The 20,136-nt window shown below is 38.9% G+C and overlaps 1 protein-coding gene and 1 long non-coding RNA gene across 21 annotated transcripts in view; one reads left to right on the top strand and one right to left on the bottom strand.

Annotated features, from left to right (window-relative positions):
* DOCK3 (dedicator of cytokinesis 3) overlaps positions 1-20,136 on the top strand; it is a 224,799-nt gene that overhangs the window by 172,982 nt on the left and 31,681 nt on the right. For 16 of the 20 annotated variants that reach the window (XM_083795736.1, XM_083795732.1, XM_083795743.1 and 13 more), the window contains 11 exons: positions 1,321-1,415; positions 2,999-3,074; positions 4,088-4,188; positions 4,639-4,697; positions 6,601-6,749; positions 9,402-9,487; positions 11,923-11,949; positions 12,068-12,163; positions 13,940-14,000; positions 14,495-14,588; positions 16,923-17,071. In XM_083795736.1, the coding sequence (XP_083651862.1) occupies positions 1,321-1,415; positions 2,999-3,074; positions 4,088-4,188; positions 4,639-4,697; positions 6,601-6,749; positions 9,402-9,487; positions 11,923-11,949; positions 12,068-12,163; positions 13,940-14,000; positions 14,495-14,588; positions 16,923-17,071 (993 nt within the window). The remainder of the gene's footprint in view (positions 1-1,320; positions 1,416-2,998; positions 3,075-4,087; positions 4,189-4,638; positions 4,698-6,600; positions 6,750-9,401; positions 9,488-11,922; positions 11,950-12,067; positions 12,164-13,939; positions 14,001-14,494; positions 14,589-16,922; positions 17,072-20,136) is intronic. The other 4 variants (XM_083795737.1, XM_083795744.1, XM_083795746.1 and 1 more) reach the window with 1 other exon arrangement.
* LOC310880249 overlaps positions 6,757-20,136 on the bottom strand; it is a 49,703-nt gene continuing 36,323 nt past the window's right edge. Inside the window, exons 2-3 of the long non-coding RNA XR_014571568.1 lie at positions 19,770-19,830; positions 6,757-9,441 (exon numbers count right to left, since the gene is read on the bottom strand). This is a non-coding gene — a long non-coding RNA (uncharacterized lncRNA). The remainder of the gene's footprint in view (positions 9,442-19,769; positions 19,831-20,136) is intronic.

Genomic DNA, 20,136 nt, shown 5'->3' on the forward strand with positions numbered 1-20,136 from the left:
AGCAGGGAGGCTGAATAAATTGGGGAAGTAAATTTGGGATGATGGAATTCTCACCTGTAGGTTGCAGGGTTCAGTGCATCTCAGATTGATAGTTACTTGAGATTAATACCTTTCAGACAGTAGCTTCTAGGAAAATGATTTGGTTTGGAACTCATTTTGGAACTCATGATTTGGAACTCATATTCATTCTCAATAAATATTTTTAAAAGCTATCTAAACTATAGTTTGTATTTCATAACAGTGAAGAATGTGTTGTTAAAGTAAAATTTATCTATATGCTCATAAGAATGAATACAGTTGTATCTCTGACAATCTAAGGATGTGTTCAGCAGTATGACAGAAGCTGAAGATATTATCCCCAACGTTTTTCCAACTATCGGTCTATCGGTTGATCTAATAAAATACATTACCTATTCCTTTAAATATTGCTGTAATAATATTTCCAGTACCTTTTCTTGAATAGGAAAGCACTATGTTCGCTTACCTATATTACATTTAGGCCAAAATGAGGCCAAAAGTCAAGGAGCTTCTGATCCTTTACTCTTGGCTAAGTTACACCAAGATACTTATTTTCCCCCCAGCCCATCAGAATTAAGGCACAAAGGTAGAACAGTTTTGAATAAATCTAGTACTACAACTTTCTATGCTGTCTTAATTTTGTGTAGAAGAAAAGTGAAACAACAAATCATAATTTGCAATGCTGACTAGTCAACTTTCATCCTCACTGTTCCTCATAGATGTAGAGGTGCAGGTAGTCAAAAATCAGAAATGTTTTCAGGTTTGGGAAATTTTTGGAAAGCAAATGTTCAGTGGAATATGTTTGAGAGAGCTTTTCTGCTGTCTGTCAGAAATGAGGTTTTATGTTGCTATTTTAAAAAGGACACGTAGGAGTTCTACCGAGTTTGTGTGTGTGCTTTTTGCCAAATTTGTGACATAAGTGCAAAGAAATTTGGACAGATGCTGTCATTATTTGAATGCATAAACCAAATAAATAGCTGTGATTCCAACCTGTTTGAAAATAGCTGCAAATTGACACCGGAACTCTGGATGGGAAGTCATATACATTATGCACATAAGGAAGTTTTTCATCTCACTGTAGAAGATTTAAAAGACAGCTTCAACCCAGTCAGTACATATTAGATGCAAACAAAATTGAATATCCAAGTATTTGTTGTTATCATATTTTCAGATGAATGTCCTGGTGACACAAAGCTCAAGGGGAGCGCACTCTTAGCTTAAGACGTGCTTGTAATCAGGAACACAAATTAATCTTCAGCTGCTAATGCTTTTTTTCTTTTCTTTTTTTTTTCCTTGCAATAGGAGTTCCTCCTGAAGATTTTTTGTGTATTTCGGAACCTGATGAAAATGAGTGTCTTTCCTCGAGACTGGATGGTGATGAGGTTGCTCACCAGCAAGTAAGTAGAGAAGCAGGTATAAACTTTTAACATTCTATATCCAATTTTTTCTCCTCAGCTGGACACTTAAACCTGTGCTGCAGTGTTTGATATGACTGAAATTTGGTGATCAAGGCAGGAACTCTGCAGTACTCATCCTAATTCTTCATTTGTTTTAACAATCCATATCAAATTTGGATTTCTGTTACCATTCTGTTTCTTATACTCTACCAGTATGCACAGGTGTCAGGAATTATAGGTCTAACCTCAAAGCTGAAGTAGCTGCACTGAGGGTAAGAGTGGCACAGCAGATCTCATAACACATGGCAGGGAGCAGGTACCCACAATAAGTTGCTATTAAGTCAGGCTTCTCGTCTCCCTTTCTCCGTAAATGACTACTTTAAATGTCTGTCTTTTCCCATAAACAACACTCCTTAACCTACAGAGAAGAAGGACTCAAAGTTAGAAAAGGAGGGTCAGACCCCAGCAAGCTTACCAAATACATTACAAATAGTTATTTCTCAATAATGTTGTCATTGGCCATTTTAATGCTTAATTTTATCTAATTTTGTTTCTGTTGAGTTAAGTACTACACTGTTTGGAGTGGTAGCAGCATGATGAACAAATGGTGGCTTGAATTATTTACTAGTTTCTTGTTTCATTAGATAAACTAGCTATAGAATTAGCACTGGCTGAGAACTGGAAGGGTTCCCATTACAGGAAGACAGGCTGGCCAGCTGCTGAGCTGTATGCTCTGCGTGTTCACAGAGTTAATGAGAAGTCAAGGAAGTGGATTTCAGTATTTCAAGCTCTCAAATTAAATGAAGTTCTGTAAGAAAATAAGAATCTACATAAAAGAGTAGTTACCTCAGATGCTCTAAGTTACCTAGTTCCCTTTGGTACTATTTTGTTATAAACTCTTAGGCTAAGATACATATATTTAGCAGTGTTACTGAAAGTATTGCTTGCATGTGAATGAGAGAGATGCTGGATTTTTTAATGCTATTGTAGCCTTATCCTACATGCTATTTATTAATTCCTGAATTTATCACATGGCTTGATTGCTTTTCCTTGAAGTGTATTTAGCCACCTTCAAAAAGGGGGTGAAGGGAGCCTGGGGGGGCGGGGAGAATTGGAAAAATACTCACAAATATATTGAGTTGAAGCATGTGCCAGATAAAGGACCATAATATAGCCAAGAATTAAAACAGTTCAAGCTTTTTGAGTTGCTCCTCTTTGGAAAAAATATTTCTGTTAAAGTAGGAGAAAGATGGGTGTATTCTTTCATTTCACTGTAGGTAATATAGCTCAGCCATACAAAATAGATGTCATTTGTATAAACGATACATACAAAATAGAATTATAAAAGCTTCTATATAAATCCCCCAAATTACAATAATGATAAAGATTCTTAATTTTATATTACTTAATACAAGCTGTTGATTGAAACACAGAGAATAAGTGACTTCTATGCAAATCTAGCAGTAAAAACGAAGAATGCCTGTCTGTATGTATAGTAAAATCTGCACCACAAACCACTGTGGTATGATTTATACTCCAGATTCAAATATTTTCTCTTTTCTTTTTTTCTTTTTTGACTGCAGTATCATAGTTACAACAGTTCAGTACCTGTCTTCCGCACTGCACAAGAATTTCACAGAAACAGACTTCGATTTTAAAGTAAGGATTGATACTGAGAAAATATTACAACGTGTTTAAACTAGTAGTACCACAGGCACAAGAGCTATATTAATGATTATACTTGCAGCATTCGATTATCTATGAGGAAAGATGTTGTAACCGATGAAGGAGAGGAATTTGAATCTGCTGTGGATTGAGGGAAGTAGAACAGAATGCTCAAACCTAGTAAATGGAGGCCTTTGTAAAGGAAACAAATGCCTACATAAGCAGTGGAGGTAATGAAGCCTGTTGTCAGGCCTAATAAAATACGAACTCAAACAGTGCTTTTCCTGAAGTCAGGGTGTTCATAATCTTCCTCTCCCAGAGGCCTCTCTCTTTGGTTGTTGACTTAAAACTTGGAGGAACACAGTATCTTAGAGTGTTTTCCCTATGTCTGATGTGCTTGAAAGCGGTCACAAGCTCAGTGTTCCTAAGGAAAAGCAGCCAGATGTGTACCTTTCTTTGCACATGCGCACACACAGCCTTAATGCATAAGCCTCATTTCTTTCAAAAAACAGACTAAATTATAAAGCTCTCGTTCATAATATAATGTAATCTCTGTTTTGTGTTTTGGTTTTTTGTTGTTGTTGTTGTTTTGTTGTTGTTGTTTTGAGGGATAAAATCTGTTTAGCCTAGAAAAAGAGAACAATTTAAACTTTTGTGAAGTAGTCAAGTTTAGTCATTTTTAAACTTCGGTGCTAAGAGTAAAGCTTAGTGACATTGAATCACAGAATTGAAGGGGTTGGAAGGGACCTCAGAAGATCATCGGGTCCAACCCCCCTGCCAAAGCAGGTTCCTTAGATTGCCTTCTTTAATATCTTTTCCTATCAGTTTTTAACCCTTGGTGTCCTTAAGAGTTTAGTATCTCGAGTCAAGAGGCATATTGATTGTTACATCTTTATTACAAAAAGGAAAGTCTGATTCTACATACAAAGGAACATATGTCCTCCTACACTAATTTAAAACTTACTCATTGGAGTGTAATGTTATAAAACTTCCTTTCTGTGTTACAGGTGTGGAACTCCTATTTCAGCCTGGCAGTGTTGTTCATAAACCAGCCAAGTCTGCAACTAGAAAATGCCACACCAGCTAAGAGAAAGAAGATTCTAGATAAGTAAGAAGACTTTTTGTTGGCTTCCCAGTCTTTTCTGCCACCTGAAAAAATGAGGCTTCTTTTTCTATCATAAGTCCCTGTGATTTATGATGGAACTTGGGATGTAGAAGTGCTTGGGAAATAAATAAATCTCCTAATACAGTGCTCAGTGATAATTTTTTTCATATTCTTATGTTGATTTAAATGTGAATTCAATGGAACAGGCTTCCTGGAGAGGTTGATTCCGTCTGTCTGTAAGTGTTGGAGGCGTTTGAATAATGCCCTTAACAATACGCTATAACTGTTGGTTAGCCCTGAAGTGGTCAGGCAGTTCGACTTGCTGATCCATGTAGCTCCCTTCCTTCTATTCCAATTCTATTCTTATTCTATTTTATTCCTTATTTTTTTTAAACGTCACCGCCTTTGCTGGTGTTTTTTCCATTAGGCAGTTGTCTATCTCCTCTCTTACAGATATGGTGATATGAGAGTGATGATGGCATATGAGCTCTTCAGCATGTGGCAGAACCTGGGTATGACTCTTCCTTTTCTGTCTTAACAACCAAAGCCAAAGTAACCCCAGATTTCAGTTAGATTTTTTTAATTTATTTTAGTATCATGTATTACTTTACATTTCTCTTAGTTGTAAAACAAGGAAGCACTTCTCTTCTCCTACCAAAAATATCCTGTGGCATCATAGTCTCTACTTCATTTGAAGTAATGTGTTCCTACCAATCTGAATGCTTTCTTCTCAAATGTGACAGTGGTAAAGCTTCTTTTTTGTCTTCTTCAGGCATTTAGTATGCATATAGTAACAAATTCTACACTACTGCTTAAAAATACCCAAAACAGAACATAGAATTTCAACTTCTATAATTTATGTGACCTTTTCTTATATATTTTGATAAAGAAACTAAGCATATTACACAATGGGGAATCTTGCTACAAGTCTCAAAAGGTAAATGGAGAATTTTCACCTAGGGCTTGTGCTTTGAGAAGTGTTCTGCAGCAGTCTTGGGTTTAGGTAGTTCAGGATTTTATTAATAAAACAGCCAAATAACTTCTGTACTAGATGAGAGCAAATCCAGCTAGGCCAGTATCCTGTCTCGGTCAGGGATCAAAAATGAATACCTATGGAAACATTTGAGGACAAAGGAAGCATATAGTATTCTAGAGGAAAATTAAAAAAAATGTTTATAGCAATCACAGATTATTCAAGGTTCTGAGAACAGTTAAATCATTAGAAGAGCAAAGGAATGATGCAAATGAAATTGAGTAACTTGATAATGTGGCTGCAAGCAAGTAATATATTCAAAAAGCCAAATACAAACATTTTATATGTAGAAACGTATGTAGGACTGCTATTCAAGAAAAGAAACTACAAATGTATCGTGCTGATAATCAGCTGAATGGGAACTACCTGTAAAATGCCATGAGTAAAAACAGTAACATGATCTTTGAGAAAATATATAAAAATCTTAAGTAAGAGAAGGAGGACCATATTACTGCTGCAGTTTTTTCATAGGTGCACTTGATTTTAGAACAGTTAGTCTGGCCCTGCAGCTTATAAAAACCAAAGACAAGTTCAACAGAGTTCAGAAGACAATTAGGAAGATGGCTACAGAAGTAAAAAAGAAAAAAACCTTAATCAAAAAGACTAAATAAGCCTGAGCTGTCTTGCACAGCTAAGAAGGTACAGGCAGACTCGATCACAGTCTTGAAGTATCTGTGTGGGGAATAGAAAGCTCTCTAATATAACAGAAATCAAATAACTGGAAAAATATATTAGAAAACTTTAAATATGAAGAAAGAAGTCTATTATATACATATACAGATAAAAGTATTTATCACTGAGCCTTGTTCCGAATATGGCTATTCCGATTTATTCTCTGCAGCTGCAAAGTAAGCAGGCCACAGAAGAGGTTGTTAGTAAATGCCTTGAGTTGCTGTTGCTGAGAATCAATGCTATTTTGTCCTAAGTCAAGGTCAGCAATGAAATTGTGACTTCTATAGCACTGAGGACAAAGAGCTCTCTAGTTATTTAAAATCTAGGTATGTTCTACTAAACATAGTTGTTCTCACCAACCCTTTCCAATACTTTCTTTCATAAATTAAAAGTATCTGTCCTCTTTTCCCCCTGGTTAGTATGTTTTAGTTTGTTTGTCTTTAATGGTTTGAATTCCATTACAAATGAAATGCAATGACAGTTTTTGCTGAAGGCTTTGGCATTGAAATTAAAAATGCAGACTGCAGGAAATGGTGTAAAGCAAGGTGTTGTTTCAGTCCTTTTAGGAAAAGAATGTACTTGCTTTCTTCATGTTCATGCCTATTACTTTGCATTGGGCCTATTATTGTCATTATTGCAGAGGCTCCCTTCCTTCTCAGTGACAAATAACAAATGCTTTTATTTAATCACAATTGCTTTGTGTTGTACAGGTGAACATAAGATTCACTTTATTCCGGGAATGATTGGCCCCTTTCTTGGTGTTACGCTTGTTCCACAACCAGAAGTCCGAAATATCATGATCCCTATCTTCCATGACATGATGGACTGGGAGCAGAGAAAGAATGGCAACTTCAAACAGGTGAAGTAGCTTCCCAGGCATCTTCAGTGTTCTTTTTCTTGCTCTGTCTGTCTTGCAATACCCAGCTGGAAGCAAGGAGTTTGTATCTGTTGAACCATTTTTTCTGATGGTGAGGAAGATGTCATGCAGATGTATAAAACCAGAAAATTTGAAGCATCGTTCACAAAAGATTACAGGACTCCCGGGATTATTTAGGCAGTGCACTTTAGAGCTGGCTACATTTCCTGTGAAAATATAGAATAGAAACGTGCTCGTCACATCAGAGATGAGAAAGAGAAAATAATTTCTTTGGTCCTGGGCTCTCACTGCTCTCATTGGTTTCCATGTAGATCATTAGTCAGTCACTAAGTGGGTAAGACTGGGAACCAAAAATGGAGACTTCAAGATTTAGCCAATATTTGTGAAAATAGTGGTCTTGGCTTCTCTGGCAAATTTCTAGCCAGAAGGCAGTATTGTATAACTAAATAATTATGCCATGCTTTGAAACAGGCTTTGTGACTTGCATATTCTTGGAGAAATTGCAGCATCTCTCCTGAATGCTTATGTCCAACAACAGTTTCGTAGTTCCCACCTGCCGTGAGCTATGATTGCAGAACAGGCAGAGGAGTCCTCATTTTGTTGCTCAGTCATGGTCAGAGAATTGCTTGAATTTTCCACCGCATAAAACAGATCCTAAAAGTTCAAAGTAGTAATAACGAAGTGTAGGTTTGGAATGGATCCTTAGAGGACATTGCTTCATTGTCATTGTGTTTGGGACAATAGTGAGGGCAAGTATCTACAGATAGGTACGCTGAAGGAGGCAATGCTAGTGTACAGTTAAACAACACAAACCGTTTCCAGAAATACTTAATGATTGGACCTTTTGTTTAAATTACCATAATTCACGTGATTATTAACCACATTAAATGTCAGTTCTAATCATTCCAGGAGAATAACAGACCTTTCCCATAACCTGATATATCAAAGGCTGTGTGGAAGAGTATTACCAAGGGCTTATGGTTTCTTTCCTCCTTGCTTCAACTCCTTTGACTGCTATTATTATTATTACTACTACTACTATTACTATTATTATGGTGGCATTTGATCACGGTAGTCTTTTTGCTTTAGGTGCTATATTAGCATAACAATAGAACAGTTTCTGCTCTGGCATTTACAGTTAGAAGTACCTACAGTCATCTTCTAGTTTCTGGATCTATTTATACTTTCTACATGACAGATGAACTTCTCATAATCATCATATAATTTTTATACTTGTTCATATGTTGTAAGCTTCAGCCATAAAAATCTTTCTTAATTTACCCATGGAGCTAATTCTCACACTGAAGCATGTATCGTAATTTTGTAAGACTAAAGATAGAAGGTTCATCTAGATCAGTGAGAACGAAATGTATAGTTAAATAGTACAAGATGCATTAAACCTTACTAGCATAAGCAGCTGGAACCAAGAAGTTAATTTTTTGTCCAGTGTAATGTTAGACAGCTGGACAGATGCTTTGCAGAATTCTGTCAAATTGTTGTAGCTTACAGACTGAGAGATGGGTTTGGTTTTTTTAGTTTTGAATTCTGTTGTCTTTTTGAATACTAAATTTGTTGTTAGAAAATACAAAAATCCTGGAAATTCACTTTCATGCTTTTTTTTTTTTCCAGTAGCTTGTTTTAACATGGTAATTTTTCAGCAATACTAGAGAACAATGCAGTCTGATTCATGGACTAAATCAAGTCTCCCTTTAATGATTTCACTAGCAAGAGTGCCAATTCCATTTGTGTGTCACTGGGTGATTTATTCTTCCTTCTCATCTTTACTTACTTTGCGGTTTGGCAGCTGAAAAACTGAGAAACTCAAACTATGCTAATCTTTGAATAAAAACAAGTGATAATTCTACAAGCCATTTCAACCTTTAGAAACCTGTATTCATTAGTGTTGAAGTATGTTTTTTACAAGACTTTGAAGAGCACACAATTTTTTTCTTTAATATTGGATACAATGATTTCTGCACTTGAACCAATTTTATTGGAATATCTGATCTCAAACTTGACAATAGGACGTATTAGACAAGGGGAGAAATGAATGCATATTCATGACCTTTCTAAGGGAAGGGCAACATAATGATACCGTTCTGTTCCTTTATATAAGTGTGAAAAGAAAATGCATCATATAAGCATAGAGAAGCTTGATAAAAGAGTTTAATGAACAAATTACATTCCAATGCAATTATGTCTGGATGGTTGGAAATCAGTTAGGTACCAGCAGAACCATCACAGCAGGCTAGTGGTGATCATGCCATAAACTGGCTTCTCTGCATGGATATTCAATTTATGGTACAGGATATATTTTTCACAGAAAGTGTGTTCAGAGTGATTTATTTGTTGAGAGAATAAATATCAAAAATTGCTGTGAAGAATCAACATTATCTCCCCTGGGATGTTCGTTTAGACTCTGATAAGCAAATGGATAATTTAATTTTAGCCCTGCTATTTCATTGAAAAAAATAAGAAAAGTGTTTCCATTTAACTGAGATACAGAGAAATAAATCACTCACACAAAGAAGGTGGGGCAGCCTGCAGGACAATATTCTTTCAGTCCTCCTTGTGTTTGGTACTCTTGTCTTCTGCATGAACAGCTAATTTGTAACCAGTCACTTCTTCATCCAGGTGGAAGCTGAGTTGATTGATAAGCTGGACAGCCTGGTATCTGAAGGAAAAGGTGATGAGAACTACAGAGAACTCTTCAGCCTACTGTAAGCTATGCTCATTTCTGCTTGCTCTGCATTCTGTGGGGTCACTAAAGGAGTCTAAGTAGTGACCTGTGCTGCAGTAGCAGCTTCAGGGCTGATCTTCAAAGAAAGCAGTAGAAGGTTTTCTGGCAGGTTTTCATGACATGGCTGTCAGGAAAACAGAAATGTGTCACTCTAATTCTGAAAAGAATATAAAAATTTAATTTTTCCTTGTTTTTGTTCTGTGAAATCTAATATAAGGCTGCATAGGTAAGTCATTAACGTCCTCCTATAAAAAATTGATCTGCTAAAGAAACCGGTGCCTTTCTTTTTTTTTTTACCTTAGCAATATGCGAAATCAGGGCCTTGGGATGGTTTAGAGAAAGTCTAGCGAGTCAGGCCTTGTTAGAGCAAGAGGTTTTCCTCAGCGTTTTCCTTTGCTGCTTACAATTTTTGAAGGTCATTGAGTTGATTCAACAGTTGTAAGTTTATTCCTCCAGAGTCTGTCATGACAGTGTTTCCACTCCCTTTCACACCAAATACGCAGTACTCATAAGGATAAACTTAAGAGTGGAAACAGTCTAGGAGATTCCTAGAGTGTTATGAGGATAAATACTTGAGAAATAAATACATGAGGCACACTAGTACCACTGCAGTGGGGACCAGAAAAGTACTTAAGTCCTTGCCATTGAAGAAAGGAACCTGCATCGGAAATAGTGTGGCCAGCCGGACCAGAAAAATGATTGTTCTCCCCGTAGTCAGCACTGGTGAGCCCACACCTCGAGTACTGTGTTCAGTTTTGGGCCTCTCACTATAAGAAGGATATTGAGTTGCTAGAGCATGTGTAGAGAAGAACAATGAAGCTGGTGAAGGGACAAGGAAATGACATAGGAGGAGCAGCTGAGGGAATGGGGATTGTTTAGTCTTGAGAAAAGGAGGCTGAGGGGAGACCTCATTGCTCTCAACAGCTACCTGAAAGGAGCAGCAAGGAAGGTGCTGGTCTCTTTTCTCAAGTAAACAACTGGTAGAATGTGAGGAAATGGTCTCAAATTGCACCAGGGGAGATTTAGATCGGATATTAGGGAGAATATCTTCACAGAGAGGGTGATCAAGCACTGGAACAGGCTGCCCAGGGCAGCGGTGGAGTCCCCATCCCAGAAGGTATTTAGGAGATGTGAATGTGGCACCAGGGACATAGTTTAGTGATGGGGCTTTGCAGGCCAGGTTGATGGTTGGACTTGGTGATCTTGAAGGCCTTTTCCAACCTAGATAATTCTTTGATTCTATGTTCCAGACAATTTTAAGTGGCCCCCAATTGTATGGAGGCAGTTTAAGGCAGAAATCTTTGTATTTCTCAGTTTACATTTACACATTCATTCATTGTCAAGATAAATAAGCCAGCCCATCCTGTATGCTCATCCTTAGAAAGCATGTAAATCTATTCCGTTTTGATTTCTGCATATTCAGCCTCGAGAAGTCTGGCACTTCATGTCTGCAGATAAATATATTTCATGTTTGTTTGTGTTTTTTTTTTTTTAAAAGAAATAAAATATCTTTTTATTTTTATTCACCTGGCAAGAAGAATGTTCAACTTTTCATTAGCTCCAGAAGAAGGTACTTAATAGCTGAAATGTTAAGAATTCAGGGACCATAGTTTCACTTATTTGTAGATGATAATGACTGCATATGTAGCCAAGAAAAATAACCTTGATCTTGAAGTCCAGCAACCTTTTAGTTTATACTTGTACTGTCTTTTCTGAGAATACTGTCAGCTTTGAGGAAACAATTCCACAGAATTGGAAAATCTCATCTCTTTTCTCACAAACTTAATAAATGCACCGTGAAATAAACAGTTGGCCCTGACTTCTGTTGTCTCAGCTGTACTGGTGAAGTGTGAATTGGGTCCCTTGGCTGGAAATTATTTCAGTATAAAAGAGTTTGCCTGTTGTGAGGACATGTAAGACACCTAACAGTATTTCTTTGTCAGTGTGTAAGTGGCAAGTTCTTTGACCAGAGATCAGTTTCAGGAAACTAGCATGTAAATTTGCTTTCTTTTCTCATTTTTTAATGTGATTTTCAGTGTTCTTACTCTAGCCTTTTCTCTTTCTTCTCAGTCATCTCAGTGATGTGCTGCCTGTATTGTTTAGCTTGCTGATCAGAAAAATATCGCTTTCATTTATTTACAGTTTAATAAATTGTGATGCAAGGTTAGTTGGTTGCTGATTAGAGACCAAAATTAATGTGAGGATGTACGAAGAGGAATTTGCATTACGTTTAGACTCCCTTCCAACTTGTGATTGCTGTTAGTAGTATTTAAGCTACAGATAATAATGTGGGAATCAACTGTTGCCATGAACATTGCTATCTTTTATATATTTTATATGGCAATGTGAGGATAATTTTCCTTTTCCTGTCAATTCTGTAATTTCCTTGTCTTTGCTTCATGCTGCCTGGAGTAGAACCCAGCTCTTTGGGCCTTATCCCAGGTAAGATAGTAATTCTGTGTACTTGTCTCATGAGGGAGAAACGAAGTCGTCTGCAGCTGTCTGCATGCACTACACTGTTTCCCCGGATGCCTTATCTGCTCTTTTCATCTCTGAACAGTTTGCTGGAGAAGATTGAGCAGGAAACATGGCGGGAGACTGGAATCTCTTTTGTTACATCAGTTACTCGCCTCATGGAGCGTCTGCTTGACTATAGGTATCTGGCAACAACAGTAATATGTTCTGAGTATATGTATTAGAAGTTTTATTATCAAATTTCTTTTGTACAGGGAATGTTTTTATTGTTTATCAAGCTGCATGTTTCTCTGATGGCAGGTATTACGTCTGCAAGCCTACCTCACTGCTGCCGGATTCTGAGTAGAAATCCAAAGTTCACAGCTCCAGAGCCCTAATTCTTATTCTTGTATGCTCATTCCCAAAAAACTACAAAGACTCAGGTTTATTCAGGTTGCTAAATGATTTATTCCTTTTAGCTTTGAAGTGATCTTCCCTAATTAAGCAATATACATGGTAAATGTAAGAATGATTCTAAATGGCTTGCTGAACCAAGGTCTTTGACACATGCTGAACGCCTCATCTAAGTAGGCAGGGTTAGAAAACTTCATCTGAGGAAAGCCTGACTTGTCAGCTGGTGACTTGTGTGCAAGACTCCACTACAAACTACATATCCTCTGTTTGGATTTAGACTAAAGCTTGCAGGACTATTGTGAGCTTTGATTTAGTTACAAAAACATATTTTACTTTCTAGTTTGTGTGTGCGCACACTCAGAGTTATTTTTATGGAACAGGAGGCAATTAGAAACTATATAGAACTGCCCCGTATATTTCTATCTTTAGCCTACTGACAAGAGTTCAAATCATTTTTTTTGTTTTTCTGCTGCTCATTATAGGTGAAAGCCTGTGACTAGGTTGGGTGTTCAGCAATCCCAAATCCTTTTCTGTGTTTTTTAGTTTGTTCTTTTTGTTGTCCTGAACAGTTTGATCCAATCTCCTGTGTTGTTTTTTTTCTTGACAACTGCCATACAACTACTAAGAAAGACCAAATATCTGAGAGACATTTAAAGAGAATGCAAGGGAGCTGATTTTTTTAACGGAATTTGCTATCAGCGCAACTTGGATGAACAGATACTCATTTTCATGCTTAATTTCAGGAACAGATACCAGTTTTTAACTGATACTCAATATGCAGCAGAATATTTCATTCCCTGAGCAGAGCAGGATAGGGAACTGTATGAAAATTTGGAAATACCCAGATAAAGTGTGTCAGCTGCTGTGATAGTTCTGCAAATCACATAGAGAGCTATGAAGTGAAGAGCTCTGCTAATCAGTTTTGACATGTTGTGGAGCCCAGATGCCAACTAGCTGACAGTGTAGTTCTCAGGAAAGTTTGTGGTGTCACTGCTTTAAAAATTTTGTCTCGCCTTCACAAATGAATGTGACTTTCTCAAGTCAAAATTGGTAATTTCTGAAGCCTTTTTCTTTTGTGCTTCTTACATCAAAATTATTATAAATTTGCAATTTTTATAAAAAAATTTATCTTACCTGTGAAAAAATCAGTAATCTAGTCTAAATCAGTCAGGTTGTGTCTTTCAGGATGCCAACACTACATTAGATACCTGAATTTCTGAACCCTAGTCCTTTGACTAGGGAACCACTAAACAATTACATCTGGGTAAATAACTTTTCACTTTTATGGTAGCTTTTTAGTTATGAAGATGTTTGACTACTGCCATCTGGTATTTGTTCAGAGCAGTGGTCACTTCAGGTGCTTGTTCTCAGATGCCATTAAGGCAGTTTGTATATCGTTTAGGCCATATTATGGAATTTTTTTCTTAGAACAACTTTATAAAATAAAGTATATGGTTCACTGTTTTTTGTGATCCAAGGAAACTCTGGAGGTTAAGATAGCTTCAAATGTATTTTAAAAGGAAATTTTGCAGGTGTATGTTTCAACATTACTCTGCTTTCTTAGGGATTGTATGAAAGGCGATGAAACAGAAAACAAGAAAATTGGCTGCACTGTTAACCTTATGGTAAAGATTTTTTCCTTATGTTTATCTCTGTGATACTGTGCAATGTAATTGAAGCTGGAATGGGGAAGGTTGGGTAGGAATCTGTGTCAGCAATTGTAGGTTCAGAATCTGAGCACTGCCATGACAGAAAATGATGGGTTGGGAGGATCCCTGGAGGTCTGTGGTCTAACTTCCTGCCTTTAGGCTGGGCTCTCCAACTTTAAGCTGGGCTTCTCAGGGCCTTGTCCAGCTGAGTTCTGAATATCTCTGTGACAGAGGTCCCACAACCTCTCTCACCTTTTCTTCCAGTGTTTGACTGTACCCTCATTTTGAAAAAAAATCACTACATGAAAAAGTTAGTGGGTTAAATCAGTGTGAATGTGAAAATAATTAGTCTTTTCACTTTACACTAATAATGTATTCTCTTTCCAGTACCTATATACATACACAGATGCTACTGATTGTCTTGAATGAAGGAAAATTCTCAATGAAAATAAAAACTCTCTCTTTTACAGAATTTCTATAAGTCGGAAATTAACAAGGAAGAGATGTACATCCGCTATATCCACAAGCTGTGTGACATGCACTTACAGGCTGAGAACTATACAGGTTAGTAAGACATCATACAGGGTCTGTTTGAAATCCTAGTGAAAGTTTTTGACTCTTCTGATGTTATTCTCTAACATCTCTTGAATTTGTTTCAAAAACTTCTGTTATGGATCAGTTTACTGTTAAGACCAGCCCTCAGGAATCTCTGACCCTAGAGACAAGGGAGGAAGACTGGAGACAGGAGGACTTTCCCTTGGTCAGAGAGGATCAGGTCAGAGATCTCTTAGGCAAACTTGACACCCACAAATCCTTGGGCCCAGATGGAATGCATCCATGAGTACTGAGGGAACTGGCAGATGTTATTGCTAGGCCACTCTGCATCATCTCTGAAAGGTCATGGAGAACAGGAGAGGTGCCTGAGGACTGGAAGAAAGCCCACGTCACCCCAGTCTTGAAAAAGGGCAAGAAGGAGGACCCAGGAAACTACAGACCACTCAGCCTCACCTCCATCCCTGGAAAGGTGATGGAATCACTCATCCTGGAGGCCATCTCCAAGCACATGGAGAAGAAGGTGATCAGGAGTAGTCAGCATGGGCTCACCAAGGGGAAATCATGCTAGACTAATCTGATGGTCTTCTATGATAGGATGACTAGCTGGGTGGATGAGGGAAGAGCAGTGGATGTTGTCTACCTTGATTTCAGTAAGGCTTTTGACACTGTCTCCCAAGACCCATGTCTTCCCATAGGCAAGCTCAGGAAGTGTGGGGATAGATGAGTGGGCAGTGAGGTGGATTGAGAACTGGCTGGATGGCAGAGCTCAGAGGGTTGCGCTCAGCAGCACAGGGTCTAATTGGAGGCCTGTAGCTAGCGGTGTCCCCCAGGGGTCAGTACTGGGTGCAGTCTCATTCAACTTATCCGTCAACGACCCGGATGAGGGAACAGAGTGCACTCTCCACGAGCTTGCTGATGACACAAAGCTGGGAGGAGTGGCTGATACCCCCGAGGGCTGTGCTGCCATTCAGAGGGACCTGGACAGGCTGGAGCATTGGGCAGTGCAGAACCTCGTAAAGTTCAACAAAGGCAAGTGCAGGGTCCCGCACCTAGGGCGGAATAACCCCGTGCACCAGCGCAGGCTGGGGGCTGACCTGCTGGAGAACAGCTCTGCAGAGTAGGACCTGGGAGTCCTGGTGGACAGCAGGCTGACCAGGAGCCAGCAACGTGGCCTTGTGGCCAAGAAGGCCATCGGGATCCTGGGGTGCCTTAGGAAGTGTGGCCAGCAGGTCGAGGGAGGTGATCCTGCCCCTCTGCTCAGCCCTGGTGAGGCCCCACCTGGAGTGGTGTGTCCAGGTCTGGGCTCCCCAGGACAAGAGGGACATGGAGCTGCTGGAGCGAGGCCAGCGGAGGGCTACGAAGATGCTGAGAGAGGGCAGGGGCACCTCTCCTATGAAAGGCTGAGGGAGCTGGCCCTGTTTAGCTTGGAGGAGAGAAGACAGAGAGGGGATCTTATCAATGTGTGCAAATACCTGAAGGGATGATGTCAAGAGGATGGGGCCAGACGCTTTTCAGTGGTGCCCAGTGACAAGACAAGAGGCAACAGGCACAAACTGAGACCCCTTCTTTGCTGTGAAGGTGACAGAGTGCTGGAGCAGGTTGCCCAGAGAGGCTGTGGGGTTTCCCTCTCTGGAGATACTCAAAACGCACCTGGATGCCATCCTATGCAACGTGCCATAGGTGACCCTGCATTTCAGGGGGGTTGGACTAGGTGACCTCCAGAGGTCCCTTCCTACCTTAGCCATTCTGTGATTCTTTTCCTGTAGTTACAGCAGTCGGAACGATTAGAAGCTGAGGTCTACCTCACTCCATCACACGAAGATGCGTGGGCATGTCTCTGCCCACGCAACTGTTCTGTTGCACCTTGAATTTTACATTACAGTGTTCTGCAAGGACAGTTGATTGAAAAATCACAACAGTGGAATCAAAATTAGGGGAAGATTGAAATCACGAACCCACCATCATACTACCATTTGCCAAATTTCCTTGCATTGTAATACTTAGAGGGCATGACTCTAGTTCTTCGTTATCCAAGCTCTGTTTACAACTGCAGACTCCAAATCTAGTTAAACACCTGAGTATCTGACTGTGCATTTAAATCAAGTATCTAGTAGAAAGGAACTTGACAGATTTGTACCTAAGAGTCAGGTTTATCGGAAACAGCTATGTGCTGCTATTTTAAGTAATTGAATAATTTAATGTTAATCTAATGCTTCAGAATTTTTTCTCAAATCGTACATCAGAACTTCCAGACTGTTTTAGAAGCAGCCTGTGACCTTTTAGCCTATTTGCTGAGTTATTTGTTGTCATTGATTCAGTGTTCAATGATTGCGTTTCCAACAGAGGCTGCATTTACTTTGCTTTTGTACTGTGAGTTGCTTCAGTGGGAGGACAGACCTCTGAGAGAGTTCCTGCATTATCCATCTCAGTCAGAGTGGCAACGTAAGGAAGGTCTGTGCCGTAAGATTATCCATTACTTCAACAAAGGGAAGGTATGCCAACTTCTTCTCTCTTCCAGCAGCTTCCTTCCCTTTTCCTGACTTAGAGCTTGCAAGGCTATCATCTTGGTTCAGTAGTCTGGAAGTAAATTTATATAAAAAGGTTTAGTAACTTGACAAATTGCGCCTTGGCTCTCTAGACCAAAAAACAGATGAGAAAATGGATATGGATATTTCATTATACATATCATTTGGAACTAGTTTATGTAGGTCAACGGGAAAAAGGCTGGAATGTTTTTATACCTGTAAAAACTTTGGATCACCTGACATGACAGAGAGCTTGATAAATGCCAATTGCTTAATTTAAAAAAAAAAAAAAAAAAAGCATTGTCTATGCAAATCATTGTTTTATGACTTGCTTCTCACTTAAGGACTTCTGTTTCTAACTTCAGAAGTAAATGGCAGGCAATACTTTCTAGGAGTCCCTTATTAAAAAAGTTTTAAGCCTTTTCAGTATCACTGGTGTTTTGAAGTGGCTTTCACTTAAAGTGGAGTTCCATCCATTGCACAAGAAAAAAATCAATACATTTTAATTCCACATATTTGTTATGCTTTTCCTACAGTGAATAATTTTTTAAATCACTGCAGAGGTAGGTGTTAGTCCCTTGTATCATGGTGTTGTTCTTTAGAAAAATTCGTATAGCTTATATTATTAGAAGATAACATCTGTATGTGCACCTCAGGGCTGGTTTTCCCTCTGATAGCAATGACAATGAAATTAAATACAAATGTGATTCCAGTCATGTGGGGTTGACATTCCAGATATTTTTTCCTGGCCCTGATAAAAGAAAGATGCTTATGGCAGAGCCATTCTCTGCCGAGCCTGCAAAAAGAAGTCAGATTGCTGTTTGTAAGAAGGAGTGGCCGGTTTATGAGGAAGCGATTCATTATCTAGGAATCTTTTCTAGGTCTTTTGAAATAATACTGCATGTGGTTCTCTGTTTAGTTTCAGAAATTTTCAGGGCTTTTTAGACTGCACTTAAATTTAAATTACTCACTTGTGCAAATATTGCAGTACTGTACTGTCTGACTAGACAAACGTAACATAGAGACTATGTACATAAATTGAGCCTGTGTTTTTGACAAACAGGCCATCCACATAAACACTGAGGGTGAGTAAAAAGTTAATGGTTGTAATTTTGCTATTAATCTCCTCGCAGATTATGGAGTGTTAACCTCTTAAGGTTTTTTTTCCCACGGGGTGTTTCTGGAGTTACTTGGCTGTGTGTTTTAATCCTCCTTTATTTTAAATGTTAGCTGAATGACTGAATAATCCACTTAAGCTGTATGTCACTCGAGCTCTGGAGGTGAAAGATGCTGAGAAGCCGAATCTTCCTGCTGCTTTCTGCCACTTTTTCTGTGGCTGTGTAACTGAGAACAGCTCAGGGAATAGAAGAAGCTTGTTTCCCTCAACTTGTTTCTGACAGGCTGTTTTTCTGTGCTCCCCTGAGGTGAAGCAGGACCTCCCTGGGTCCTGAAGAAAGGGATTTGTTGTTCTGTGTTCTCTTGCATATCTAGACTTAAGTTTCTCATGCTGCTCCTGGCATTTCCCATTAAGGGGGGGTCAGAGCAGCATGAAGGAGGTGTAAAAGTCCTGCATTTGTTCATGGTAAAACCTCACCATGGTAAGGGGGGAAAGCTAAGGCCATACGGCTGTCCTGTGAGTCTGACATAAAGGGCATGCTGGTGGAGTGCAGAGAGCAGCTGCGGCACTGCAAGGGAGTGCAGGATTGTCTAAGTCCCGTTCTCAGAAGCAGCCCTGTGCTGGGAAGGAAGAAAGCTTTCCAAAACCCTTTTACCCTTCACTCTGCATACTCCTTTCTACTGCTGTCTTGCTATGCTTTGAATCGGTTTATGGCTCAGCAGGTAGCATGTGCAAGTGCGTAACTTTAATTTTTTTTATGATTGATTTTGTCTGTTAAGACTCAAGGTCTCCTAGCTAAAGGAGACGGAATGGAACAATTTGAACCTGACCGATCCTGTTTCTGGACAGCAACGTCTTGAGAACTGCACAACTCTTTCCTGCCCAGTTCACTGCTAATTTTTATTAACTAAGAATTCTGACCAGCTCCCTTCACAGCATCACAGCATGTATTCAGCCAAGTGCTGCGAGAGACCCAGTGCTACATTTCCAAAGCAGTTCATTTTTACATTGTGTTCTTTCTACACAACGTTTGAACTAATTTCTCTTGTGCACACTCATTTGAATCACACTTCCAAAAGAAATCTGCACGTTGGGATGTGAGTAAATAAAGGCTCCCATTCATAGATGTTGATTGTCTATCTGCTTCCTGTGTGCCGTCAACAGCACTCAGCTGAGAGTTGCTGGTGTCATAGGAGAAGGTTGAAATAAAACTCAGATGAATGAGCTTTACAAGTGAAGGATATAATATACAGCATACAAACAGATCAGACATCAGCAAAAGGGAAAGCAGTAATGAATGAAATTAACAGTGGAGACATTAGGAAATTATTTGAGAGGGGGAAGAATGATACTTTAGAGGAAAGTAACACTTAGCACACAGAACTGTATATTCAATTTCTACATTGTGAAGATAGTACTCATTAACATTACCAATTTTATAAAAGGAGGATCCCTATGACTCATATCCATTCGTTCTGCTTTATTTTCAAATATCTATGAACTCTCTTTTCTAAGAAGCTACCTGTATATTGTGTTTCTTCCACTTACATATCACATCTTTATCATCGGAGTATTCAGCTGGCATGGTACAATTTCTCTGTGTTGAAATCTGATTGAAAGGAAGAGAGAGAGCCTGAGCTAGGATGACAGAAATAGTATCAGAGTACATGTGAAAGAGCTTGTCTAAATAAAGAGAAATGAGATGTGGTTACATATTGTTAATTTAATTCACATCAGAAAAGGAGCATAAAAAGGTTACACCTTTAGGATCACTGTAAGGGAAGATAGCCAGCTTTCTGGTTCCATCCAGAAGACAGATTGCAGAATTATGTAATGCTTTAGCCACAGCATCACATTTGGAAGTGAGACTCTGCTTCTGTCCAGTGTAACAAAAGCCATTTATTCCTAGCCAGGT

The sequence above is a fragment of the Anser anser genome, assembly GCF_964211835.1.
Source record: "Anser anser genome assembly, chromosome: 12".
NCBI classification, from domain to species: Eukaryota; Metazoa; Chordata; class Aves; order Anseriformes; family Anatidae; genus Anser; species Anser anser.